Source organism: Drosophila navojoa, chromosome 4 (genome assembly GCF_054131105.1).
Source record: "Drosophila navojoa isolate 15081-1374.11 chromosome 4, UAZ_NAV_1.0, whole genome shotgun sequence".
Classification (NCBI taxonomy): domain Eukaryota; kingdom Metazoa; phylum Arthropoda; class Insecta; order Diptera; family Drosophilidae; genus Drosophila; species Drosophila navojoa.
The window spans coordinates 19,595,477-19,621,733 of record NC_142892.1 but is presented as its reverse complement, the minus strand read 5'-3'; the positions used below and the strand labels follow the sequence as shown (position 1 = coordinate 19,621,733).

Below are 26,257 nucleotides of genomic sequence, written 5' to 3'. Positions count from 1 at the left end.
GTAAATCAACGGGTCTTTAGCCAGCACTTACAATAGATCAACTACTCGTTGCCCGACGATATGTCCTATGTGGAGAGTAATGCCACCAGCACCAACAGCAGCGACATATTCAACAACAGCACAGTGCCGGACGAGATGCTACCCCTGGATATTGCCAATGCCATACCAAAGGCTCCCATATTCCTTTGCTGCTGCGCCGTCAGCTTGGCGGCCATTTCGGCTTTCCTCAGATCGGGATTCATACTCAAGCTGATTGCCATGATATTGGCCCTGATCGGGCAGACGATTGTGCTGGGCTACAGCGATCTCTTTGTGCATTACAATGTGGTCAACTATAACAATGGGTGAGTCTTGGACAAATCAAGCTGAGAACAGTTAGAGCTGAGCCTTGCACCCACACTTTTAGATTCCCCCTGGAGGTCAAAGGCTTCCTGCTGCTGTTGCTGGTGATTGCTGTGCTGCATACCCTGGATCGCCAGGGCGAATATGTGGCACGCACCGACTTTCTGTGGAAGGCCAAGCTCAAGGTCGAGCAGGAGGAGGTGGAGACGATGCGAGGCATCAATAAGGTAAAGTAGACCCATAGATCCCAAGTGAATCGTTTGTTTCATTCATCAATTTCAAATTCTCTCAGATTCTGCTGGAGAACATTCTCCCAGCTCACGTGGCCACCCACTTTCTGCATCTGGAGCGCTCCACGGAGCTGTATCACGAAAGCTACTCCTGCGTGGCCGTCATGTTTGCCTCCATACCCAACTACAAGGAGTTCTACGATGAGACAGACGTCAATAAGCAGGGCCTGGAGTGCTTGCGTCTGTTGAACGAGATCATTTGCGATTTCGACAAGGTGAGTGAGGGAGTGAACCGTTACTTTACAGCTCTAATTAAAATTTCATTCTCTTGCAGTTACTTTTAAAACCGAAATTCAGTGGCATCGAAAAGATTAAAACCATAGCCAGCACCTATATGTGTGCATCTGGCCTGCGGCCCGGCAAGGAGGATGGCGCCACGGTAAGTTGCTGCGGCACTTTGTCAAGCTTCATTGACCTCTGGAATGTCTATGTACATAAATTAATTAATATTTCTTTAACGCTTGACTAATACTATAAATAACAACACTGCGACTACCTGGCATGCTATAAATAGTCGCGTAGCTTTGCGGTAAGTTAATCATGCATTTAAGCAGCTATAAAATGGGGGGTGGGCTTATTAAATACAATGTATATGAATGTATGTCTTACTATTGATACTAACTCTTAGCTGATGCTACTAAGGACTAGCCAGTTAAGCCTTCGCTAATAGCTCTTATCTGATTCCGTATTTCCTCAATTCTATTTCAATTGGGCCACATTTGAGAGACACAGACAAAAGACCAATTTCGACTGCTCGAATCTGATTTGCTGTTTAAATGTCTTTTAATCGCTATTTAGTAGTTTAATTAAACCGTGTTGGCGCGCACAAAGCGTGCCCAGCAGTTAAATCAAACAATGACCTTTCACAAAATAGAGAACAAAAGTAGAGGAAAAAAAGGGATTCTAAATGAGGGTTGGCATTGGGCAGGGATTAGCCAAACTTTGGGCAGCATACGCTCAATTGGCTTTCACGTCGGCTGACCAGGCCAATAAAAGCGACAACGAGCATAATGAAAATACCCAAAAGCCAACGTGGAGTAACTTTTGTTCATAGTCGTTTTTTTCGTTTTTTATCTTCTGCAATTTCGTTTAGGACGAGAAACGTACCGAGGAGCACAATGTGGTCATATTGGTTGAATTTGCGATTGCTTTGATGTCCATATTGGATTCAATTAATCGCGAGTCGTTCCAGCGCTTCCGCTTGCGCATCGGCTTGAATCACGGTCCGGTAATTGCGGGCGTGATTGGCGCCCAGAAGCCACAATACGATATATGGAGCAACACAGTTAATGTGGCATCCCGCATGGACTCATGCGGCGTCATGGGCCGCCTCCAGGTGAGTGACAATACAATGACATCTTTCTTTCACTCTGGCCCAGCCTCGAGCTCATCAAAACTCTTTTATATGCGGCAGACAACGGAGAACACAGCCAAGATATTAATGGCCGCCGGATATGAGTGCGAGTGCCGGGGCCTCACCTACGTCAAGGGCAAAGGCAATCTAGTCACATACTTTGTAAAGACACCCTTCGATGGGAAATTGTAATTGGAAGCGATCCAATAAAAAGCGCGCGATTCTTCTAGATACAAAAATATTTATGTTAAGGCATGTTGTTATTTATTTCTGTTGGAATTATGTTATTTAAGTGATTTCATGAATTTTAAGCATTTAATTTGCGTTGCACATTAAGAATTATATGCTATAAGTGTTCGTCTTAGTTAATGTTAATTGTTTAATTGTTATTTAGCACAAATTGCGTAGCTCACTTAAACAGCGAATAATTATATAGAAAATATTGCTTAAGAAATACAACTATACTCGTCTGAACAGAAAACTAACAAACTTTAATTAACAAATGCAAATTAGCCCACCCCAAAGTAAATAATCAGCACATTAATCACATTATTATAGGACATACCATATTTATTGAGTGGGTGCTCCAATAATTGCCAATGTTTCTATTATTGTTATCTATTCGAGCACTCCATTTAATTTAATCTTCGAAAGTTAAACAAACTATGTGCCATCAGAGCTCTAACAACACAGCGGTTCACCAAATGTTGAAGACCTCGAACGATCTACATATGTAACTGTATATTTTTTTACCAAATAATTTTTGATATTGTGCCACTCTTTCTGAATAAATAACACCCAAACTGAGCAACACAAAGAGTCCCTAACTGAACATATCCCATCAAATATAAACTATACCTCCGATACGAACTATTCTGATGATTGTTTCTAATCTATGAAATTTTAATGTGTGCATATCTGTCTATTTGCTATCAAAATTTACAAATATTCACAAAATAATCGAAATATTTACGAATGTATTAAATATATATTCATTTGAATTCGTTAAAAAAGTATATATACATAAATAATTACACATACATAGTGCAGTGCTTTTTTTATATATACATAAAATAAATATTAATAAGTATTTCAAGTTGTTTGGCTATTTAGAAAATATGCGATTATTGTAACTGAATAATTTTATCAAATACTATTTATTAAATAAAATATACAATAAAAGACAAGAAAGTGTTTTCATTCATGTCATCTCACGATCAACAGTTAAGATAACTTTACATACCATACTTTACATACACCAGACGGTAAGCAAGTCTCGTCTTTCACTGTTTTATGCTGCTCTCCGCTGTCCAACTGGTTCAAGTACTTGTTGCGACGACCGTAGTCACTGGTTGTGTACTAGAGGCTTACAATAAACGATTAATAAAACTATCTAGAGCTGGTTTAGCACCGAGAATAAACACATTCAAGTTGGCTTTGGAGTAAGAGTCAGAAATTGTACTTCAAGTTAAAGTTTGCTTGGAAATTTTCAGTCAGAGAATTGAAATTAGTTACAACACTGTGCGCCATATAATTGTAAATATTGCTTTCTTGACATATTTCTTTACTGCAAGACAAAATTAACGTAAGGCCAAATCGTTCTCCGGACAGCTAGTATTTGATTAAATGATGTCTGTTTTTGTTTGCGAATTTCTATTTAAGATATTCATCGCGTATCTCTGCTTTCTTAATCTGGCCAATATAACGGCGAAGCGCCCTTACACGCTTACCCACCAGTATAAGACATTCTTGGGGATACCGTATGCGGCATACCAAGTCCTAGAGATCCACGAACGGGAGTATCAGTACACGCTACCAGCAATAGCTGCCGCATTGGCCTGCATGGGCTGTGATACCTTGCACTCGCTGTGCCTCCGATTTGTATCCTCCGAAAAGTTTCATCAGCGCTTGTGGAAGTGGATAATTAGGTTTTTCTGGTTGTCGAAGAGTCTCTGGCTGGCTTTGTACTTGATTGGCTTCGTCTCCATTCTGCATGACCATCATCAGCTTTACTTGGCCACTTATGGCTTGCAGCTGGACAATGCTGAAGATATGCTAACTAGTTTGAAATGTCAGTTCGTGTGGCAAACAACGGTCTTTATATTCGCAATTTTGTGCTGGATGGAGGAGGACACTCTAAGCAAGAACTACTACAAGCTATTGGTGTATGAGCATGACTATCACATCTAAAATTTGATCACTTGATATGTACACAAAAGTTTTTCAAATCGTATTTATGGTCTTCAAGCCTGAATGCCCTAAGTGAAGAGCCGTCAAGTGGTGTCCGGTTGCAATCCCTTCCATCAGCACAATTTTAAAAATGAATACGTGGCACTGCATTTGGTCAGCATTGCTGCTCGTATCGTGTTTCTGAATCTGAATCTGAATCTCTTATTTTATTCAAGACGGTCTTTTTTACATATTGACAACGCAGGCGCAAAGGCGGCGATAATCCAGTTGCCATTCGACCGTTCATAAGTACGCCGTCTTTTACATATGTAACCGAAAGTGTTGTAAAGAAAAGTATTTTAAATTTGTATATTTTAAATGTGAGTAAATGTAAGATTTGTTACACTTTTTATTCCTTTTATTATTTGTAAATATAAATGCCTAGCCGAAATGTATAGTTTTTTATGTATATATAATATAAATATACCTATGTTTTTATATAAATCAAAAGAAAAATCAAACACTTAAATGCTAAAGAGATTTCAATAATCGTCGCTGGACAGTTCTGTGTTGTTCTAAAAGCATTAAAAAAAAAAATGGTATAAATTGATATGAACAGTACACATAAAAACAAAATATGTAACAAATCACAGAAAATATGTAAACAAATTGTACTTAAAATCTTAATACTAGGCGCTCCCTATATACACATAAATCTATTCAATGGACTGTACGCTCTAGAAGTGTGGTAAGCAGACTTTGCCGGCAAACAGTTCAGAGACAACTGTTATCCACAGCGCTAGCACAAACATTATATATGATATGCCTATTTTAAACGTATTTGGCAGCTGATATGCTTGTCCGCCAATTTCCTCAATATGGAATCCCAGGGGAAACACAACCGCTGCCATACAGAACAGAACCATTGCAGCAAAGCCCACCCATCGAGCATATGGAATAACATTGCGATCCCAAGTGCTGGATGCCAGCAATATAATTGTCGTGGTGATACAAATGCAGCCGATGAAAATGCAAACGAGAGCGATTAGCCATTCCGGCTGAAGATCTGGAGTGTAGCAGACCTGTGGGCGGTTATACAGCGTCATGCAAGTCCACATGAGGCCTAGACGTATGTCCCCTGCAATATACAAAACAATAAATTATTATTGTTTAGCTTTTGTTGGTGTTTTAAACAGCGGCTACCAGCTTCCTCTGTAATTATCCAATCGGGCAGAGCTAGACTAACAATAGCGAACACATCGGCGGCCATGAACAGCGTAGCACTAATTGTCGTTAATTTGTCCATATTTATTGCACAATTTCCACGTTTTCAGTAAATTTATTATTTTCCAATTGTTTCTACTCTTTAAGTGACAATGTGACCAGACAAAGTGAAAACAAAAATACGGGTGGAAATCGAGCTGCCAACTCGGCTAACACCTATTGCCTTATTATCGAATAATCGATAAGTTTTAAATAAAATTCAAAATTTTTTATTCGCCCGTTCATCTAGAGTACATAGCCCTGGAATCATACCATGAAATAAAGGATAAAGATCCGATATAACATTTTATTTATTATCAAATTTGTTAAAACTTTCTTTAATGATTGTATATGGTTGAATATGACGTTTAAATTGATTACATGTACTTCCAACTGAAGCTTTGACAGCTATGTACACACATACATACATTCATATGTATGTATGTCAACATAGCCTTTGACAACTTATCTTTACTTTGCATCCTAGCCACGTTTAGCTATTTTAATATAGAGCAGCTATTAATAGAGCAGCAAACAATTGTCATTTAAAATTAACACGGTCGACATTTCTACGGTGCAACGTGTCTCAGGTGCGGTGAAAGCACTTGAAATACAATTACAATTACGCGTAAAAAAATTACATTCATACGAGTGTGCCAGGTGAATGTGCCATAAAGGAATTACGCTGACGTGTCCTTACCGTTAGGCAAGCTCCGTTTATCCTATGTTGTGGGTGTTATTCTAATACGAATTCATCGCTGTATAGCAATATCTGTGGTTTTTGATCTACACACAACGCATAATTCCGGCTCATATATTTAGTCCACTATTTGTTCCACTTTATTAGTATAGTGCGCTATAATTTTACCGTCGGTGGGTGGTGTTTCCGTCGCCTTTAACACAAGTAGAAATGCATAAAAATAATATTAACAGAAAACGTTGCATTCATTCAGTTTTCGACGCTGCAACACGACGCTCGCTTTCTATCGGTATCGCCAAACTCAAATTTCGTCGCGCCAGCGTCGGTGTCGTCGTCATCGAGAGTCGAAACCAAAATCAAACGGGACCTCCTGCCAAAAGAGAACGTTATGTTTATTATTTGTCTGTGCTTGAGAGTAACGAGTCGCGATTGTAAACAAACAAAATTATGCTTAATTGCCCAGTTCGCGGAAAACGCAAGAAAAAAATCTAAAGTTATGTATATACATACGTAAATACATATGTAAATACATACATACATACACATGTATGTACGTCGTAGAATTGGCGATGAACATTTCGAATATACATACATATTTATGTATGTGTGTATGTATGTGCATAACTTGCACATGTTAAGAACTAAGTTTATAAATTATTTCTTTAAAAAAATGAAATTTAAAACACGACGCTAACTGGAACAAATACATAGTACATATAATGTGCACCCTGAATAAACAAAATATTATAATAATTAAAGAATGGTGTCGAAATCGGCTTTAAATAATTTTCTTCTTATTATGTTTGTTGGAAGTGTTTAATGTGATGTTTACAAGGCTATTGTTCACCTAACAACAGGCATATCAATATTGAATTGATTAGTGCTTATTTTAAAATACAGCGCCCTAATTCTGCCTTATAAAGGTAGTTAACGGTAACAACCATATTAGAAGCGTATTATGATCTGCTGCTCAAAACGCTGACGTGTGCGAATTGGCGCGAATCGGTGTTTAGTTTGCAGCGCCAAGATACATACATATGTAGTAATTTGAGGGCGAGCAATGCAGAACATAAAGGTCGAAGCAAATTACAATAATTAATAATAATTTATTAACCGTTATATGAGATGTATATACATACATATGTATGTGCATATTTATATACATACATAAATATGAAAAGCTGAACTTACGTCGTATATTTTTACTTTTTACTTTTAGCGTGGATGGGTAAGTGCGAAGCTTGCCAAGTCCATTGTAAACAAAAATCAGATTTCCAGATCGGAGAGCCTGCAATTGAATTAGGTTCGCTATTAAATGAGAGTTTTTTTGTAAACATTGATAAGTGCTATAAAAGACAAACGCATGGAGTCGTATAAGAGCAGTCGTCAAACGGATATGGCGGCGGGCGAATCAGATTTTGAGTCTGAGGCAGAGTCTAATTCAAGCCATGAAGCAAACATTGGAGAGCTGACAGACCTGGAGTAAGTCGTATATAAACTCCCACTGCCTGCGTATGCAAAAGAAATAATAATTATATTTTTTGGCATAGACAAATCAAAAAAGATGACAAGGCGAAGGAGAGTCGGCGTGAGGAGCGACCACTTGTTCTGGAGGAAAGGCACTCACTTTCTATGTAAACATTCTAAAGGGAATTAAGTGCGCAATAATTTACCTAACTATACTTTCGCTTTTATCTTTACCCAGAGCCGAAACAAAGAAGCGTCGTGCCAACGTCTACTCCAAAGATAATCTGTTTATACCCAAGGAGTTGGCTCGGGGTGAGGTCTATCTGCGCCAATCTCAGTGTTTGGATCAAATTAGTAAAAACCGTGATTACTGCATGAGAATGCTCAAATTTCCGGTTGGAACTGGTCGAGCGCGTTACGTAGCCCAACAAATGAAGAAGAAAAAATCAAAGAAATTAAATGGAGTTAAAAAAAAACTACCCCATGAGAGAACGTCAAAGGAAAAATGCAAGCTCTCGGTAGACATCGGCAATGAAGAGTTGTACATGAAGCAGGAGCCGATCGAAAGCCCAGAGAGAGGAAAGTTTGATGACATGACCCAGGTTCTTAGTACGCCCAGCCTCAACTTGGAGCATACGAATAGAAATCAGATGCACAGCGATGAAGAGGACTGCATCGTACTGGAAGAGATGCTCAATTCTTCTTGGTCCGACTCTAAAGAGGATGGCACCGAGGAGTTTATAGAGGTTGTCTCCAATCGTCAACTGAGTCAAGCTGCGAGCTTAGAGTTAAAGTGAGCAAAGAATGTACCTTTGAAGTTTGCGTGTGTGTATGTACCTAATTTAAACTACTTGCAGGCCCAAGAGCGAAGATGAGCTGCTGGTGGACAAGCAAGAGCCGTTAAAAATACCACTCGTACGTTGGCACAATCCGAACGGGAATGAGGAGGATATCAAAATGGGTGTTGTGGAGGAGGTGGACCACATGAGTTTATCGGCCAATGTGGGCATCAATGGGGTAACAACAGCGGCCGCAGTTCATATAGAGCTACGAGAGGAGCAGCTCAATGGAAAATTTAAGCATTCTACAGATGTATATGTAGATCAATACCAGATACTAGGAACTTTTAAACAACAGCAAGTGGAGCATACAGAGGATACAGAGGTACAACAACAATTCAACGAGTCTACTGAAGATCAACAATCGGAGGAGCTAGAAGAGTCGCCGCAGCAGCAGCTGCCAGCTGAAAGTATGCAATATATTCCGAATAGGAACTATGCAATGTCCGCTGAGCATGCCACAACCTCAAGTTATACGCCTATTGAGGCACCTCACATGACATCGGGTATTATCTTGCCGACCCTTTACCCTGCCAATCAACTGCAATCTACTAGCGTCAACAACAACAACCTGTTGTCGAATGAAAATATGCAACAGCAATTTATAGAGACACCCGATTATATGCATCATTGGAATAAAGATAGCTTTGATAAGTGTAATTACACGCGGCCAGCTGCACAGCAACGGTTGTCCCATAACTGGCAGCAGCAGCAACAGCAACCGTTACATGACTGGCAGCAGCAGGTGGAGGCGCAAGCTCAGGCTCAGGCTCAGGCGCAAGCTCAGGCGCAGGCTCAGGCGCAAGCGCAAGCTTTGTGGCTACAGCAACAGCAACAGCAAACTTACTATCAAGAGAAACACTTGAAAACGAGCCAAAAGGAGTTGAGTCAACTCAATGCACAGTATAAGAAACTGAAGTGCCATGAGGATAAGCAGCTCAAGGAATTCAGCAAGGCACTCAAGGAGATCCATGCGAATCGGCTGACTTGTGAACGCGAGCATGCTGAATATCATAGAAAATACATGATTAAAATGATGGAGAGCAAACAGCAAGAGGAGAGTATTCAGGCCCATAAGAACGAAATAAAGAAGCAGCTTGATGATGAACTAAATAGTCTGAAAGAGCGCATTGCTAACAAGCAGCGCCAGCTGAACGAAGACACATGGTCATTGCAATGGCAGCGACAACAATACAAATCCCAGCAGCAACAGATGCAGCAGCAGCAGAAGATGCAGCAGCAGCAACAGATGCAGCAGGAGCAACAGATGCAACAGCAACAGCAGATGCAACAGCAACAGCAACAGCAGCCACAGCAACTCGTATTTAGTCAACAACAACAACCAGAGCCTTTCCTTCCACGTTTGCCGCCGCCCGCCCATCAGCCACGTTTGCAATGCTTTCAAGATGCATTTGCACAGTGCGTGGCCAGGTCGATTTCGCCAGGCTCACAGCTGAACGAACAGCGCCGAATCATACCAGCACCGTCGCCAGTTGCCTACATGCAGCCGCCGGTGGCAGCTCGCTCAAATGAATGCCAATCCTACAGCGATGGCATTCTGCCACAGCGACACACTCTGGGCAGATGCAACACTCCGCATCCACTTCGAGCCACATCGAATGGCCTTGTGAATCCTTGCGGAACAAACTACCCCAGCTTTGCTTCAGCAACAACCACAAGCAATGTAATGGCAACTGGCCATTATGTTACGCTGCCTGAAACTCGGACTCCTGGTGGCCAGTTGAATCCGGGAATCGAACAAACTGCGATAACGCCCATTATGGGCAATTATGTCTCCAATTACTCCACAAATTAAACGATATGGAGGCTAACAATTCCTAACTATAGACTAAACATAGTTAATTACTCTGTTTATTTGTGATCTATAATTATTTTGGATGAGAACTGTGTTCCTTTTACAATTAATTATTATTGCGAGTATTTTTATATATGTGTACATATGCATATGTATATTTATGTTAATATTATTTTAAGCATCAACCTGGATTTATTTGTGTATATTTGGTTACAGATATTCACACTTTGAAAGCTTTTTCCATTCATTCATTCGATTAAGGTAATAAATAATACAGAGAATAAGTCACGTTTAGCTTAAGACATGATGAACAAGATAAGCTCCTGCTCCTGTTTCGCCCACTGTGGGCGTATCAAACATTGAACAACATTGATTTTTTAATAAATTAAATTGTTGGACCATGAATGCATGCGAATCAGTCGAATGTGTCCGATTTTAGTCTAAGTAATTGAATTTTATAATATTGTTATTGCATGGAACTGTGTTATTTTATTGAGACTAGATTATGTTAATATTCATTAAAATAATGGGATTTACGTTGAGATTATTTTGCCATGGCTTTCTGAATTGTTTAGGTAGTGCGTTAACTAATTTAGAAGGCCTATGAGGTGCTGACCAGAGTTTTTGCTGGTTAATTGACTAGCTTTATGAATATGAATCTTAAAGATTTGAATTATTTACATATATATTTAATTTGCAAGATCAGTTGGGAGTTACTTTTACCTTCTGAAGTGGGATTTTTGACAGCATCTCAGCATATGCCCCTAGAATCTCTGGTTCCATTCACCGCTTTGCCGAGCGCCCGCCGGATAACGCCAATAAGAGCAGCGCGGATGATGCCAGCCATTGTTAGCACACTCGTTTCCGTTACAATTTCCAGTGGTTCTTGCAGGACCATATGCGCTAGCCCGTCCATAGGTGGTGGCATTACCATATGCACAAGCAGTTGCATTCCCGTTTCTATTTGCCATCGTGCATCCATTGGTTGTTCTGTAAGCATCTTTACTATCATATCTGTTCCCACTTCCATTACAATTTCGACTTCCAAAGAAAGTTCCACTTCTGTGTGCAAAGCCATTTCCAGTGCTCTGTGAATTTCGGTTTCTATTTTCCAATGCATTCCCCATCCCAGTTGCTTTGCCATTGCAGTTTCTGTTCGCCATGGAATTTGCAGTTCGAGCTCTGCAGCCGGACAGCCGATGCGAAAAACAAGTCTCCGACTTTTGAGACTTTTGACCTGTGCTCGCAGTCGTTGCATTGGAGGCGACTCTCCTGCATATCGATTTGGGAGGAGTTGCTGGCGGTGTTGAGGTACACGGAGCGGATATCTCCATTGGTGCCCAGGTTGCAGATTTTCTAGGTGTTTCTGTTGAGCACCTGGCGAGCGAGGACATACTTGGCATGGGCAAGCTTTGTTGATTCAGCTCCTTGTTTCCTTGTGTGGCACGCTCTTGGGGCAGGACTTCTAGGATAAACATTGGCTGCATTGGGTTCGTGCAGGCACCAGTCCCGTGGACTTCCATAATCCGACAGGGCAGGTTAAAGCTCCTTCCAACCGTTGACGGATCACCCAGAAAAGTTGGTATCAGCTGGAATTGGCATGGCTGCTGCTGAGGCAGCTGTTGTTGTTGTTGCACTGGTTGTCTGTGCACCTCCTGCTGCTGCTGTGGACATTCGCACTGTGCGGCTTGTTGCGCCTGCTGCTGTTGTTGTTGCAGTGGCCACGGCTGTTGGCCTAGAGTTGGGCACAAATTGCAAAACGAAGTCAGTTGATGCGTGCACGGCACAGGCGCAGATTGAATGCTGCCAAAGAAAATGGGCAATTGCAGATGAAACTGTGATGGCTGCATCTGCTGCAGGGATTGAATGTTATGCACCGCAGCGTGCTGCTGCGGCTTTTCGGTCTGTGGGCGATCCGTTTGGCAGTCATTCTCAAACGGCGTGTACTGGCTGTCCTTCGGCAGTGGCTGCTCTTCCGGGCACGGCTGCACCTGATCGGCCTGACACAGCAGTGATGCCTCGAAGGGGCCTTGGATGTGCTGAGAGGAAAATGGGCTGCCCGGCGGACTATTTGTTGGCATTGATGGGTTGCCCGTGTCGAAGTCGTAGCAATTGGGCAGCGGAACATTGCAGTCGAAACTTTAAAAGAAAGATGAAATGTCCATTAAAAAGCTGTATTGGAGAAGGTGTTGCTGCGGTACCTTAAGCCCTCTGCAGTCTCGGTCACAATGCATACGCCTAGCTGGGCTGAAACTGCCTCGAGTCCAGACGCTGGTATCAGAGCAAAGCCCCTGTTGACATTTTGCTGTTCTGGCTGTTGCTCTTGTCCTTGCTGCTGCTGCTGCGCCTGTTGCAGCTGCTGTTGCTGCTGCTGCACACCATTTGAGCCCAAGACTCGGCCGGCTGAGGTCGCATTGATGTGATGCTCACAGCTCTGAGTACAAAACATTTCTGCACGCGATCTCTAACCCACTTACACGCCCACTTCAGTTGCAACAAAGGACTGCGAGGCAGTTGTGACAAATCACTTCTGTACATACATATATTTACCTAATTTTGCTCATTGTAGGTCGACAAATACTATCGATAAAAAAAATCGGCCTATTATGTTGGAAAACTCAACTATCTCTGGTCAAGTAGCCTGGAATTTTTCACAGCCTGAACTCATAACAAAATCCAGATGTAAGCTTCTAATAGCAAACTTTACATACACATATACACATAACAAAAAACTTTTTTTTTTCGGATCCCAAAAAATCAAAAACTTAAGAATGTCCGCCGCGGCGCATGTGTCCAATGACTCTGACGTCAGACAATCGAATCAGAATAATGGTAAACGCAGCTTTATGATCACAGTGGACGATAACGGTAAGATCGAAGTTCGGCCCAGCGACCAGGTTGAGCAAGTCCGAAGCCAGAAGAAAACGCACAACGGGTCTCCCAAGTCGTCAAAGAGGGGGAAACAGCGCATACGCATAGCGCTGCTCGAGGAGAGTTCGGATGGCGAGACGGACAACAGTGGGGAGACGAACGACATCATCAGCATTGATGCGCGCTCCTTGGAGACAATGCACGATCGCTTTGTCAAGAGCTACAATAAGAAGCTGCGCGGCAAGCCCAGCTTTGTGGTGCTCGAGGATGCGCTGATTCGCAAGCGGGTGGAGGAGACGCTGCATGCACCCAGCAGCCACTCGCATGCCGAGCAGCAGACAACGCCCGCCGATATGAGCGCCCACATGGGCTCCCAGACAGACGAGTTTCTGCTGCAGTGCGCGCTGCGAGCGACCACGCTCAACAAGGGCAGGAGTCGAGGCTGCCAGGCGACAGACGTCAGCTGCACATTGCCGGAGTGCACCTGCAGCCAGTGCACAGCCCATAGAAATAGCACCAATGCGACGTCGCTGCGGCGACTGAGCGAGATGTGCGCCGCTCAGCTGGCCAAGCTGAAGCAAACGCCAACTGTTGCTGAGAGTGCTGCGGCACTCAGTGGGCGGGAAGAGGCGGGCACGACGCCACAGGTGACTATCAGCTTCCTGCCAGTCGCCACACCAAAAGCATCCACAATTAATGCCCAGCAGCAGCCTCCAAAGCAGCAGCAACCACAACAGTTCCTGCCGACTGCAAGTTGCGCTCACATCTGTGCAAGCTGTCCATACATGCCATCCGCCGGTAGCTGCAGCAACTGTTGCAAGTGCTGCCACTACTTCCAGCAGCAACAATTTCAAGCCTATGCGCAGCAGCAACATCCTGGCCCAGCAGCAACCTATGGCCATTGCTGCAGCAGCTGCTGCTTGTTGAAACCAACGATGGCTCAAACCATGCTCGGCTTTGGCCATGCACCGGCGATACCTGGCCATTGCAGCCATCACATGTTGCCGTCGCCTGATTCATTAGCATTGCAACAGAGATTGCAGCCAATAGGATGCTGTACGGCGCCTTGCCTGTGTTGTAGAACGCCAACGGTCAGCATGACCAACTGCAATACGCCGCACTGCTTACACTGCCCGATGCAGCCCCATTCTTGCTTAGCCCCTCGCTGCAACGATTGCCAGCAGCAACAGCTGTCGCAGAAACCAAAGCAGCCCCAGCAGCCCCAGCAGCCTCAGCAACCACAGCAACCACAGCAACCACAGCAACATGGCTGCATCTGCGACAAGAGCTGTTCAGATGACAAGCCATCAACTACGGCAGAGTTAAAGTCATCTAAAAGGCAGTTGCAGCGCGAGAGTTCTAAAACTCCATCCAAGGAGGCTACACAGACGAGCCCACAAGGGGATATAGAGGCGGATACACAGGCGGATATACTGGCGGACCCACAGGAGGATATAAACGATGATGCGCAGGAGGAGGCGGGAACGGAACTGCATGCCAACGTATCCCAAATGACAGTCAGGCATATGAAGACCTACAACAGCAAGCGCAAGAATGAGCAGAAGTTGGACACGTCGCCGCAGCAGAAGGGTAACAGCGCTCGCAACAGGGCGAGCGGCAGCTGTGCGCCTGGAAAGGTATTCTTGGCGCGCTTTGGACGCACCTGCTTGATACTCAAGCCCTCCTCATCCACAGCGCCGCCACGACTGCTGACCAGACGCGTCTGCCGCTACACCTGGTCACACAAATTGGAAAAGAACTAAAATAAAGCAAAGGTTGATCCGAATTTTCTGTTTTCAATTTATTTCCTAATCACAGTTGGAGTTGGAGAAGTGTCTGGGCATGCACGGCACGCCATACTTGGACAAGGTGTGCTGATAGAAGGACTCTGTAATATTTCTGGCAGCTCCACTACGTTGCGTATCGGGCGGATGGACTGGCTGTGGCATCACTCTCCAGCTCGAAAAGCATTGCTGTTGCGGCTCATAGTCAGCTCGCAGTTGTTGATAATATTGATCCAATGTTGCATAGCCGTTGCTCCGTTGGTACGGCTGAGCTTGCATCTGTTGCTCCTGCGGCAACCGTCTCGGCGGTTGCTCCTGCTGCAACATTTGGGGTCTTTCTCTTCTATCTACAGCATCAGGCTTCTTGTTTGATTTCAGCTCGTTAATGTCAGCGACGCCTCTGCTTGTCCTTCGCATCTTACGCATTTTCATAAGCACGACGACATCTTTATCCTTTGCAACGGCTTGATTCCTCTGATTGTCCCTTTCATCTAAAGGTTTTCTCTGATTTGAACGTCTCTCAACATCACCATAAACGGGTTTATTTGGCAATAACTCCCGTTTTTCCGGTACTTTGGATGCATAACGACCATTTTGCGATTGAATTTCTTGTCTGTCCTCAGTTTGGGAATAGGAATCTCTTGTATTTTGGAAATTATCTAAACATCTGTTCATTGGGAATTTTTGACAAGAAATACAACAATTTGTCATCGCTGAACTATTTTGTGATCCCATCTGATTTGTGACGTCCTTTGAATTTGTGTTTATAGTGGACTCGAACTTGTCTGAAGCCTGATCTGATTTTTCTAAAGCCTCTCTTGCACTTAAGGACATTTGAAAGTCACTCTCCTTATCGACTTCGGTTGATCCTATGGTAATAGTGGATTCATACATGACTGAAGCCTGATCTGCTTGAAAGTCGTTCACTTTATCGACTTCCGTTGACCCGATCTGATTTATAACTTCCTTTGAGCCTGTGCCCATAGTGGATTCATATTTGACTGAATCCTGAGCAGCTTTTGCTCGAGCTTCACCTGCATTGAGGGATGTTTGAAAGCCGATCTCCTTATCGACTTCAATAGACGCTTCATTCGGCTTAATAACACCTGATTTATCAACCTCTGGACTCTGGCTTGAATTATCAAAACCCTCTGACGGTCGTTGACTGACGCTGTTTAAAATATTTGGTAACTGACTCTCATCAATCTCTTGCCTATTTTTGGGGAGCAGTAGCTTACATTATGAACATTAAAAGTAAACGACTCCTAACTTACCATTCATCTGGTTGACAAATGGTGCCCATGCCTTCATCTGTTCCTCCGTTCAGCGGAAAGGGCAAAAGAAGTAGTGGAAGTTTTGAACTGCAGATAAAAATCGGAATTAAATTCTTTATTTATTTACTTATTTTTGTTTTCAAATAAAGACTTACTTTGACTGCGTCTGATTGCAACATTTTTTCATGTCTTCCATCATTTCTTCTATATTTGATTCATTCAAGTCTTGAAGATCACACATCAAGCTCGCCTTGGAGTCAACGTCCGCCTTGCTGGGGCAACGAGTAATTGCCTCCACATTATATTCTACCAAAGTGGGAGGATCTTCACTGTTCTCCTGTTTCAATCGAGATAGCTTAAGATTCAGCGAATTTTTCACGAGATGACATTTTCTACAATCGCTGTTCACTGAATACAGGTCAACTTCATCATTTGTCTGGCATGATGAATGGCATTGCTGGGGCATTTGGCTCATTGACTTTACTGATTTATCTACACTTGATCTGTCTGCATTGTGTTCCTTTTTCCTCTCGCCATGGATTGAGTTCTTTGAATTATCTGTGTCAACAATGCGACTATTTCCTACATCTTTAATACATTTCAAAATCTCTTGGGTAGCTAAGAATGTTTTTTCACATTGCGAGTTGCACCTGCGGACCAGCTGAGCGAAAAGTTTCTCCGACTCCTCGGATTGCTTTTGGTTATTTGTGTCGTCTTCATTTGTCTTTGATTTGTCATTGACATCAACATTATTTATTATTGGTTCTTTAATGGAAGTCAATAGCTCCTTAAGAGCTTCAGATTTGATTGAACTTTCTTGTGAGCCTTGGAATGATGATAAACTCTTATTTTCGGGTTTCTCTTGCGAAAGTTTACTGAGGCTTCTTCGAGTTTGGGGCTCACCAAATGATGGATCTGTTATCTGCTCACAACTTGATAGCTTAATGTGAGCTGCACAACATGAAGGATTTGCCATCTGCTCAGAGCTTGTTATGTTAATTTGAGGTCCACCACATGAAGGTTCTGCTATCTGCTTAGAAGCTAATAGCTCTCGATTGATTGCTATCTTTTCCTCAGATAATGTAATATGCGATGATTCTTCTTCCGTATATGACGATGATATTGTCTTATGCTGCTTTTTGTTAGTTTTCTTACTCAGAGTCGCAGGAACTGGGATTGGCCAATTAAACTTTTTATTATTATTGTCTAAATTCGAGTTATCGGACTGAATCATTTCTTGACTTTTTATTTTGGGTTCCAGTGTTACCACAGAGTTTGGTGGTGTCCGATCAGCAGTTTTCTTCAGGTCTAATATACTGGACATGTTTTCATCATTGTCTGAGTTCCAATAATTCAGATTCTTCTGTGGGGCCTTTCTACAATAACTGCAAATTCCATACTGTGTTGAAAATTCCTTCGGCTGCCTTGCAAATTCCTTCGGTTGCCTTCTGAGCTCATTTGGTTGTTTTGGTAATTCCTTCGGTTGCCTTGGTAGTTCCTTTGGTTGCCTTGGTAATTCGGTCGGTTTTTTCGCTTTTCTCTTTTTCTTTGAGGCATTCTCTGAAACAGTCGACTTTTGCTGTTTAGAATCCTTCTTTGGAAGATTACTTGGGTCTGGAGATGAGTCGGCAGCAGCAAGGGGCGGTGTTGCAGGAGTTGTACCTCCAAGCGGCGTAATAACTGGGCAGCATCCCACCGGACACAATGTGATGCACAATTTGCAAGCCGATTCAATCGATGGTGCAGGAGAGGACATGTGGTCAGCTGCCTTAACCAAGGCCCCGGCACATTGATCACGCTGTGGCATCGTTATATCGCTTGTTGCGAGAAACTTCGTGCTCATGCTACAAAAGTTTTCAATACATTTGGAAATGGGGATGCAAACTCTTATAGGCACATTGCAGTCAAAGCTATTTCAGAGAACAGAGCTAGTGTTATTAAATGCAACCAACTAAACAGCACTCTCAATTCTTACCACATATCAGTCATTGGTCCAGGCTTTACAGGTGGTCCGGCTGTCGGCACAGAAGGAGGTGGAGATTGAGGAGCTTTCCTCTTCGGTTTCCTGGGCTTCGCCTTTGGTTTAATCTTCTCCAGCTGCTCAGTCTTCGATTTATTCTGCTTTTGCTTGATTTCTTTGGATATTTGTGGTTGCTTTAATGAATTAGAGTTGAAGGGAAATCCACAAAAACGTTTCTTATTTAAATAGCGCTTCAAATCTTCGAAAAGTTTTAGATTATTGCCAGATGCTGTAGGTTTATTATTATTATTATTTATTGTCTTGATTGGGTTTTGCGTTGCCATTGCTGGAGGCTTTCGGCTAGATCTTCTCATAGATTCCAAAGCGTTCGATCGAGTGTTAAATAAAGGCTTTTCATTAGTTTTTGTATTTTTGTCAGATGTCTCCAATCTATCTTTGTGAGATGCCGAACAGAAACATCTGTTGGACAGCGGCAACGTTTCACAACCACTTTTGGAATTCACCTCTGCCGACTCTCTGTTAGAATTTGTTGAAGGAAACAAACTACATCCGTTTGCTGAACTGGTGTCTGCTCGTCGTTCTTTAGGAATTCTTAGAGGTGTCGACTGCGAGTACGTTCTCGATGCGGTCCCAGCTGGTCCTTTAGTAGACCCTTTTAGCGATGACAAGCACGAGAACGTTTCCGCAGCTGGCTCCACTATTTTTCCATTGCAAACTTTTGTTGGTGTCGACCTACACCAAATTACCGAATCGATCTTCTCTGTTTTCTCGCCGAGAGCCCTTAGAGCTGTTATCTTTGAACCAATTTGTGAATTAATCTCTATTAATCCTTCTGTAGCTGTAACATAATACGAAGCACCTTTCACCAGCTCTCCGTTAAGAGTTGTATGATCAGACGACTTAGACCCCATTCTTGAAGCGACCCCCACTGATCCCTTTGTAGACTCTACTCGCTCTGACGTCTTGGACTGCATTCTTGAAATGCTAAATATTTCTGCGTTGGGAGCTGTTAGACCGGACCACTTCGTCGACCCCTTCTTCGAGTTGGCTGTTAGACCGGACATCTTAGAACCATTTTTTGAACCGACCTCTACCACTTCTCCATTGGGCGTAGTTAAGCCGGACGTCTTAGACCCCATTCTTGAAGTAATTCCACCTGAACCATTTGTTAGGTATTTCGGTGGTGCCGACATGCACCTCATGCTCGTAATGGGTTCTACTCTTTCTTCACTTAGGCCTGTTAGACGTGACGACAGAGATCCTATATTGACAGCATCCTCCACTAAGTTTTCGCTGGGAGCTGTAGGAGTTAAGGCGGGCTCCGATGACGCCGCGTTCGAAGCGATACTTTTTAATTGCATCTCTCTTTCGTTTACAATTTTAATATCAACAGATTCAGATGACTTAGGGACTATGCTCTCAGTGCAAATATTTGTACATTTCATTGCATTAGACTCCTTAGAATTTGATAAACCGTCAACTTTAATCGGTAATGCAGTTAATGTTCGTGTTTCTCTACAGTAACATTTCGTCGTCTTTTGCTTTGTCGATGCGTTATTAGAAATAGTTTCGGGGCATTTAGAAGACATCTGTCCGTTTTTAGAGAAACTATCCGTGTGGCTTGCCATCCGATGTGCATAAGACTTTTGCCTGAGGAAGCAACAGCGGGAGCGGTTACACCATTCATGTGGATAGGAACCTATTGCATTCGAATTACACATTTTCTGTAAAAAGTCGTTCCAACTAGCTTTTTAACAAAAAATCTATAATTCAAACAAAATATGCCGGTAATCCTATTCACATAAGCAAAAAGTTCACAAATCGAAAGGAAAACCCAAAATTTTGTACCGAAAAATGTGAAATATTTTAAACGATTGACAGCATTATCAATTCATAATGTTTAACGGCTTTATCCTCATGATAAGGTAATTCTTGCTGGAATGTAAATAACTTTTATTTATTACTGGACAAAATATTACTGGACCAAAGCGAGTCTGTAATGTACCGTACCTTATACACAGGGCCGCTGTTGCGCTGCCCTCTTTTCTGTACACGGCACGCTACCTTACGAACTCCTTTTAGTGGGTGAAGCCAGTCGATTGCAAGCTCAGGCCGCCCTATTGGCCACCACCCTGCCAGCAGCGTGGCATCATGAAACGCATCTTGGCATAACGCTGCCGGCAACAGGGTTGTCTATACTGATTGCCCGGTAGCTGCGACTGTGGCTGTTGCAGCTGAAATTGTTGCTGTTGTGAAAATGGCATTGGATTCTGTTGCGGCGTACAGATTCGTTGATGTTGCGCTAAGCCTGCTGCATTGAAGTACGGCGTGAATGGCTTATTTTCATCGTTCATGGCATAGAAACCAAAGGCTAACACCGGAGGTTGCATGACACACGGCCCTGCCTGTCGTGGCGTTGTCTCTTCAATGTCCGCTGACAGTGGAGCACTTCCATCGATTTGATTCGCCCTCTCAGTGCAACAGGCGGTGTCGTCTCTGTCATTCATCGTACGAGGCAGCGCTCGCATTCGTGTTGGGGCGCAGACCCTGTTCAATTGCATCTGAACCTGATCGATGTAAGCCTGAGCCTGTTTCATTTGAGTCTGCAGCTGCTGGGCGAGCATTTCCGTCAGACCAGATGGGTTACTCTGCACCGGCACCTGGTGGAGCACTGGCACCGCCGGACTCTGATGGCTGGCCATGTTGCAGAATGAGCTGGGCTGCATGTGAGTGCCCGGATAGCCGTTGTGTTGCTGTGGCATGCACGTCGGCCTGCTCCAGCCACAATTGCTGCACGGACAGCCACTGCTCATACTGCTGTTTGACTGGGCCTGGCACTGCTGGCATCCGCAGTTCGTTGGCTGGTTCGCATTAATGCAGGAAGTCTTTCCCAGCTGACCGGGCGACATGAATGATGACATGTAGAACGTTGGAGCGGGTCGCCAGAAGCTGCCTTGCTCCAAATCAAGCTCCTCTAAGTTCCCCTGGTTCATGTCGGCACTGTCAAAGCTATACAGGGATATCCATGAGTATATTTCCAGATTCAAATTACATACACACATTTACCATATATATTTCTCCTCGGTGAGTTCACAAGCGGCTACCACACGCATCTCATTTCCGATATCTTCATGCACATTCACTGGATTTTTGGGGTCCTGAAATCCTGGGCATTCGCATTTTAGTGTTTGACTAAAATCCAAATTATTCACCACTGGATCTTGAGCTGCTGTTGCATCTGCTTCTGCTTCGGTTTTGGTTTGGGGTTCGGCTTTGAATTCAACGACGTCAGCGGCTTCGGCATCCGCCTCGTTATTCTCCGCCTCGGCATTCTCCGCCTCGACATTCTCTGGTTCTGCAGCGTTATTTATAGGTTTCGTCTGCTGCTCTAGTTCCTCTCTTTCCTTGCTAGTGATTGACGCCTTCGAAGAGCGCATTTTCCTCGCACTCTGTGTAGTCGTTAAGGGCTTTCTGCTCTTTACCTGTGTATCCACCATAATCAGTGGTAACCCATCTGATACCAACATATCCTTTGAGCCGGGTTTTTCCAGCGTTGCAAAATTATTTAGCTTTTCTTCCCGTTTTTTAGTCAGGTCCCTTTCGTTGTCTTTCGGACCAAAACTCCGACTTATCTCTAACGCCTCAAAGTTATTAATTGGTAGTTGCATATCCACCACATACGGCGCTTCTGTGTGGGGCTCCGGTTGTGGTCTACTCTTGGGTGCCAAGAACACATTTCTCGTGGAACTTCTGAGTAGGCGACGTCGTTGAGGCGAACTGCTCCTGCTTCTCGACGGGTATTGTGGGGATAGAAATCGGTTCGTCTGGCCGGCCATGCTCCTTACAGGTGCACGGCTTCGACTGGCTAACAAAGGATTATCAGCTAGGCAGCTCTTCTGGGCATAGTGAGCAGCTGCGTTATACCACATTGGACTACAACTTCTTGCTTGGCATCCGCTAACATTTCTGCGCATTTTGTTGGCCGCATGCAACCGAATTCAGCAACACTTCCGCCCTAATTTATTTGTTTACCATATTACAGAATTTCAATAAACAACTTTGATGTGTTGGAAACATATTTTGAAATGTCAACAGGTCAATCAGACGCACGTATGCAGAATGGCTAACCAACACAGCCTATTGTGAATACAGCGAAGAGTGCTCACATTCCTATATTCCATATGCACTAGAGCTCTCATAGATCATCGGCTGTTGTATAATATACATATATGGCATTTCTATATAGATATGTTAATTTGGAATGCAATTTTGTATGCATATACTTGATTATCTATTTCTTAGCATTAATAAGAAAATGATTTACAGTTAGAATTTAGATACATAAATATTTCTTATAGTTATAATTATCAAGACTTTTTGAGCTGTTGAAACATCTGTAGCATTATGGAAACAAACCTTGATCTAAACATCAAATATTTATTTATTTTTGTCTTAGGAAAAAATTTGTGTTAATGTTTCTTATAATGAACTTTTAGGTGGACAAATTGCTTTTAAAATGTGTGCCTGTTATACGGAGAAGTGAGTTCTTAAAGTTCATTGATTTTAGAAGTATGCCGTTTACTTGATATATAATTTTTTATTTATTCGTTTTTATTTTTTCTATTAAGTAATCTTAGTTGTCCTTATCAAGATAATAGGTAAGTCAATGTCTTCATATATCTCTTCTTTTAAATTATATTGGCCAATTTTACTGCTTTAGCTTTCCGGACTGTGGTGGGCCTCCTTATGAAGATAATAATAGGTAAGTCTAACTAGATGCTGTTCTTTTTACTTATATTCGCCAATTTTTTTTTCATTTTAGCATTCTGAATCCTGCTGAGTCTCCTTATCAGGATCCTAGGTAAGTCAAGTTCTACGGGAATCCGAGGTTCCTTTTGCTTATATCTGTCAATTCTCTTGTTTTAGCTTTCTGAATCCTGTTGGATCTCATCAAGACAATATGTAAGTCACATTTATACTCTAATGTTATCGTGTAACTTATATTGGTAAATTTTCTTCTGTTAGCATTCTGAATTCTGGGGGGTCTGCTAATCAAGGTAGTAGGTAAGTCATATTAAACTGCAATTTATTGCATTACCAATATTGCTAAACTTTTCGCTTTAGCTTTATGAATCCTAGCGGAGGGTCTCCTTATCAAGGTGGTAGGTAAGTCAAATTCTACTGCGGCTATTTCGCAAAACTCACATTCATTAATTTTTCCTTTTTTCAGCTTTCAGAATTCTGGTGCGTCTCCATATCAAGATAATGGGTAATTTAAATTCCTTTGTATTATTTTCTTATAACTTATATTGGTAATTTGTTTGCTTTATCTTTTCGCATTCCAGTGCGGATCCTTTTAAAGATAATGGGTAAGTCAAAATCCATTGCAATATTTTCTTATAACTTATGTTGGAACATTTTTTTTATTAATCCTTATGGATTCTAGTGGGTCTCCTAATAAAGACAAAGGGTATGTGTAAATCTTATGTAATGATTTCTAGTTTCTTATATTTATCACTGATTTAGGTTTCCCCAGTCCAATGCGGCTCAAAAGAATTACGATGAGATAAAATTCTCAAATGTGGTTGTGCCCAGCTTTCTGGCCAATCGTGTGAAACCAAAGCCAAAAGCAAAGCCTAAAGCTTGTCCCAATAAAAAGAAGTGTTGTCAGTGCAAAGATGTTGGATGTAATACTTGTGAGCCACCTAACTTTGAGTATCCACCTGTCTGCAAATGCTGTGGCCAGTTAACTGGCTTGCCTCAATTTCCAACGGTGTGGTCTTCCCCTGATGTTTTTGTGAATCAATTGAATCCCGGCCCAATGAATCCATTAAATCCTATAGACGCTGACCCGTCATTGCGGAGACTTCGACCGGCTGGTTTACCTAGCAAAAATTGTCCACCCTTTGATCCCTGCACAGGCAAGGAATTGTGGAACCCAAATCAAATCCAATCAGCACCGCAATTTGCCGGTCCTCAAAATATACCAGCATCATTTCCACTGCCAGGATTGAAGAACCTGTTTGCTCCAAATATGCAGTTCGGATCAGATCCCCAATTGCTCCTAGGCAGAGGCAGCTGTCCACCCTGTCCATCCTGGCCAGAAATACAAAGTACGCCAAAGCAAACCTCATCGGGAATCAGCCTGGGCAAATCGAAGGGAAAAAATAAAAACTCGAGCACTAATACCCTGGGCAAGGCCAAGAACAAAGTCAGAAAAACCAACAGCTATACCCAAGACAAAGGCGTGGACAAAGTCTTATGGCAGCGTGGCAAAAGATCAGCATCCGCAGGCCCGAAGCAAAACGATTGTTGTAATTGCTGTAGTGCGAACAACAAAGGCCCGAATACAGCAAAGAAGACCTCACCTGATTATCCTACGACCAGAAGGGCGCCACCCTCCAAAAGGTTAGTTATATTCATGCTCTCATCACTCTCAATGCCAATGCTTTTGTCTCTTTCTATAGTTCCGGTGATGGCAGAAAGGTCACCAGCTCGCCTTCGGTTGATAAAAATAAGTTCGGCAAGCCCAGCAGCAACAACAACAAGAGCAAACGACAGGGCAACAACGGTGAGGTTCAAGTAGTCAACTGCTGCAATGCGAGCCCTGATCTCATGAATCGGTGAGTTATATGTCAGGCACACACCTATATAGCAGCACTCTCAATTCCACAGCACAGTTCACAACACAACACACACACAAGCTCAGTCAATATCAGTAAAAAAGAAAATCTGAAAAATTACCTTAGCACTCCTACAATGAAATAGCCCCTCTTTGAGGTAACATATTGCTCATGTGTTGTCATTTTATTTGGCAGCATTTGTAACTCGCTGCAAGTTCCGCGTCCACCGGAAAGCTGTTATCTCTTGCTACCAATTACAATGTCCACCAAGGGTAGAGACGAATCCAGGCAAAGTGCCAAAGGTAATAATCAAGGCGCCGAAGAATACAATCCTGCTGCTGGCTATGGCAATAGTAGACCCGAAAATGGACTTCAAAACGAATGCATTCCACGCACTATGCGCACCTGTGCCTGCAATACAGAAATCAGTGGATAGTAAGTTGCAAATCAGAATCCAGTGAGTTACATGTTCATTGATAAAATCCGTGCATAGCTCACAGAACAGGGATCTTGAGGGTGGAGCTGACAATATCGGCGATGATAACAACAATGCCAATGGCTCTGGTTGTGCGTCTGGCTGCTGCCGTTGGCCCCGACGCGCCTGCTACTATAATGCTTATACGGGTCGCTATTGCTGGTATAATAACTGCTGCTGTTCCAATGGCTGCTCCAATGGCTGCTCCAATGGCTGCTGTAGCAATTCCGCCGGTGCTTGCTGTCCCTTGCCAGCCAAGTCTCAGCAGTCGAAGCCAAACTCAAAGAAGGATGGTAATAAATCACCAAAAAAGCAATCAGCGCCCAAAGACTCAAGCAACAAAGACGATCGCTTCATGGGCGGGGATGTAGCGCCATTCCAGCCGGAGGGCGAAGAAGAGGTCAAGGCTTGGATGGGATACAGTCAGTACGTGAACAGCAACACCCCCAGTGGGATTAATTCGTTCATATCGTTTCCGCCCACAAGGCCACCATCTCCGGGCCAAGCCAGTCCTTATATAGCGTCATTAGGGCCAACACTTTCCCAACATTCCCAGCAGCACCAGCAGCAACAACAGGAGCAACAGCCACAATATCGGCAGCGGCGAGCATTTAAAGACTACGGATCTAGGATACCATCAATGATGATGCCATAACCGCAGACGACGGACATTGACTGGGCGCCACTTTAGAGCTTTTAATGTTGACCACTCGATAAATTTGACAGTGAAATAGGTTTAAATATATATATCAGATTCCGTCTGCCATGTTACAGAGCTAGAAACCTATCGATAGCTTTGATAGTTTGACTCGATCATATCAAATATATCGATAGAGTAATATCTCCGTTTTACCAAATTGTATAGTTCCAAAATAAATTGTTTTAAAAACCAAAAGTCCAAGCTGCTCTTACATTTTGAGTTATTTTTTATTAGTTTTAATTTGCATTTATTTTATACACTTTCATATGTGTTTGTTTGTTTGTATATCATATACATAGATCTTATTTA

General features: G+C 42.9%; 8 protein-coding genes across 14 annotated transcripts in view; 4 read left to right on the top strand and 4 right to left on the bottom strand.

Annotated features, from left to right (window-relative positions):
* Positions 1–3,008, top strand: part of Ac76E (adenylate cyclase type 2 Ac76E) — a 38,043-nt gene extending 35,035 nt beyond the window's left edge. For 3 of the 4 annotated variants that reach the window (XM_018101783.3, XM_018101785.3, XM_089259114.1), the window contains 7 exons: positions 37–344; positions 407–569; positions 635–847; positions 907–1,011; positions 1,147–1,161; positions 1,726–1,968; positions 2,047–3,008. In XM_018101783.3, coding sequence (XP_017957272.1) covers positions 37–344; positions 407–569; positions 635–847; positions 907–1,011; positions 1,147–1,161; positions 1,726–1,968; positions 2,047–2,178 — 1,179 coding nt within the window. In that variant the 3' untranslated portion in view covers positions 2,179–3,008. The remainder of the gene's footprint in view (positions 1–36; positions 345–406; positions 570–634; positions 848–906; positions 1,012–1,146; positions 1,162–1,725; positions 1,969–2,046) is intronic. The other variant, XM_018101784.3, reaches the window with a different exon arrangement.
* A 1,735-nt stretch (positions 3,009–4,743) lies between these two features.
* On the bottom strand, positions 4,744–5,565 carry LOC108651870 (uncharacterized protein C16orf52 homolog A). The gene is made up of 2 exons (XM_018101795.3): positions 5,359–5,565; positions 4,744–5,293 (listed from the first exon to the last, which is right to left on the bottom strand). The coding sequence occupies exons 1-2, from the start codon at positions 5,459–5,461 to the stop codon at positions 4,893–4,895; spliced, it is 504 nt and encodes a 167-aa protein (XP_017957284.1). The 5' UTR covers positions 5,462–5,565; the 3' UTR covers positions 4,744–4,892.
* Positions 5,566–6,385: 820 nt separating this feature from the next.
* Positions 6,386–12,841, bottom strand: hale (hale-bopp). Of its 3 annotated transcripts, none has more exons than XM_089258743.1 (3): positions 12,442–12,841; positions 10,964–12,379; positions 6,386–6,488 (listed from the first exon to the last, which is right to left on the bottom strand). In XM_089258743.1, the coding sequence occupies exons 1-2, from the start codon at positions 12,687–12,689 to the stop codon at positions 11,005–11,007; spliced, it is 1,623 nt and encodes a 540-aa protein (XP_089114869.1). In that variant the 5' UTR covers positions 12,690–12,841; the 3' UTR covers positions 6,386–6,488; positions 10,964–11,004. The 3 variants fall into 3 exon arrangements, with proteins under 3 accessions (XP_089114869.1, XP_089114868.1, XP_089114865.1); XM_089258742.1 differs by lacking the exon at positions 6,386–6,488 and adding an exon at positions 7,205–7,406; XM_089258739.1 differs by lacking the exon at positions 6,386–6,488 and having other exon boundaries at positions 10,704–12,379.
* LOC108650279 (uncharacterized) lies at positions 7,354–10,670 on the top strand. Its single transcript, XM_089258737.1, has 4 exons — positions 7,354–7,600; positions 7,669–7,752; positions 7,824–8,378; positions 8,443–10,670. Exons 1-4 carry the CDS (start codon positions 7,482–7,484, stop codon positions 10,238–10,240), a joined length of 2,556 nt encoding a protein of 851 aa, XP_089114863.1. The 5' UTR covers positions 7,354–7,481; the 3' UTR covers positions 10,241–10,670.
* Positions 12,842–12,875: 34 nt separating the features above from the next.
* On the top strand, positions 12,876–14,897 carry schuy (schumacher-levy). Its single transcript, XM_089258738.1, has one exon. It carries the CDS (start codon positions 13,012–13,014, stop codon positions 14,872–14,874), a length of 1,863 nt encoding a protein of 620 aa, XP_089114864.1. The 5' UTR covers positions 12,876–13,011; the 3' UTR covers positions 14,875–14,897.
* On the bottom strand, positions 14,898–20,085 carry LOC149091479 (uncharacterized). Its single transcript, XM_089258736.1, has 4 exons — positions 18,145–20,085; positions 16,325–18,079; positions 16,170–16,256; positions 14,898–16,108 (listed from the first exon to the last, which is right to left on the bottom strand). The coding sequence occupies exons 1-4, from the start codon at positions 19,869–19,871 to the stop codon at positions 14,920–14,922; spliced, it is 4,758 nt and encodes a 1,585-aa protein (XP_089114862.1). The 5' UTR covers positions 19,872–20,085; the 3' UTR covers positions 14,898–14,919.
* A 182-nt stretch (positions 20,086–20,267) lies between these two features.
* Positions 20,268–22,259, bottom strand: LOC108650278 (uncharacterized). Its single transcript, XM_018099397.3, has 2 exons — positions 21,217–22,259; positions 20,268–21,159 (listed from the first exon to the last, which is right to left on the bottom strand). Exons 1-2 carry the CDS (start codon positions 22,122–22,124, stop codon positions 20,268–20,270), a joined length of 1,800 nt encoding a protein of 599 aa, XP_017954886.3. The 5' UTR covers positions 22,125–22,259.
* A 281-nt stretch (positions 22,260–22,540) lies between these two features.
* LOC108650275 (uncharacterized) lies at positions 22,541–26,143 on the top strand. Of its 2 annotated transcripts, none has more exons than XM_089258908.1 (14): positions 22,541–22,689; positions 22,788–22,808; positions 22,871–22,912; positions 22,973–23,011; positions 23,077–23,112; positions 23,176–23,214; positions 23,275–23,316; positions 23,381–23,419; positions 23,496–23,519; positions 23,597–23,620; positions 23,677–24,558; positions 24,618–24,773; positions 24,969–25,208; positions 25,267–26,143. In XM_089258908.1, the coding sequence occupies exons 1-14, from the start codon at positions 22,667–22,669 to the stop codon at positions 25,901–25,903; spliced, it is 2,244 nt and encodes a 747-aa protein (XP_089115034.1). In that variant the 5' UTR covers positions 22,541–22,666; the 3' UTR covers positions 25,904–26,143. The 2 variants fall into 2 exon arrangements, with proteins under 2 accessions (XP_089115034.1, XP_089115033.1); XM_089258907.1 differs by having other exon boundaries at positions 22,779–22,808.
* The last annotated feature ends 114 nt before the right edge of the window (positions 26,144–26,257 follow it).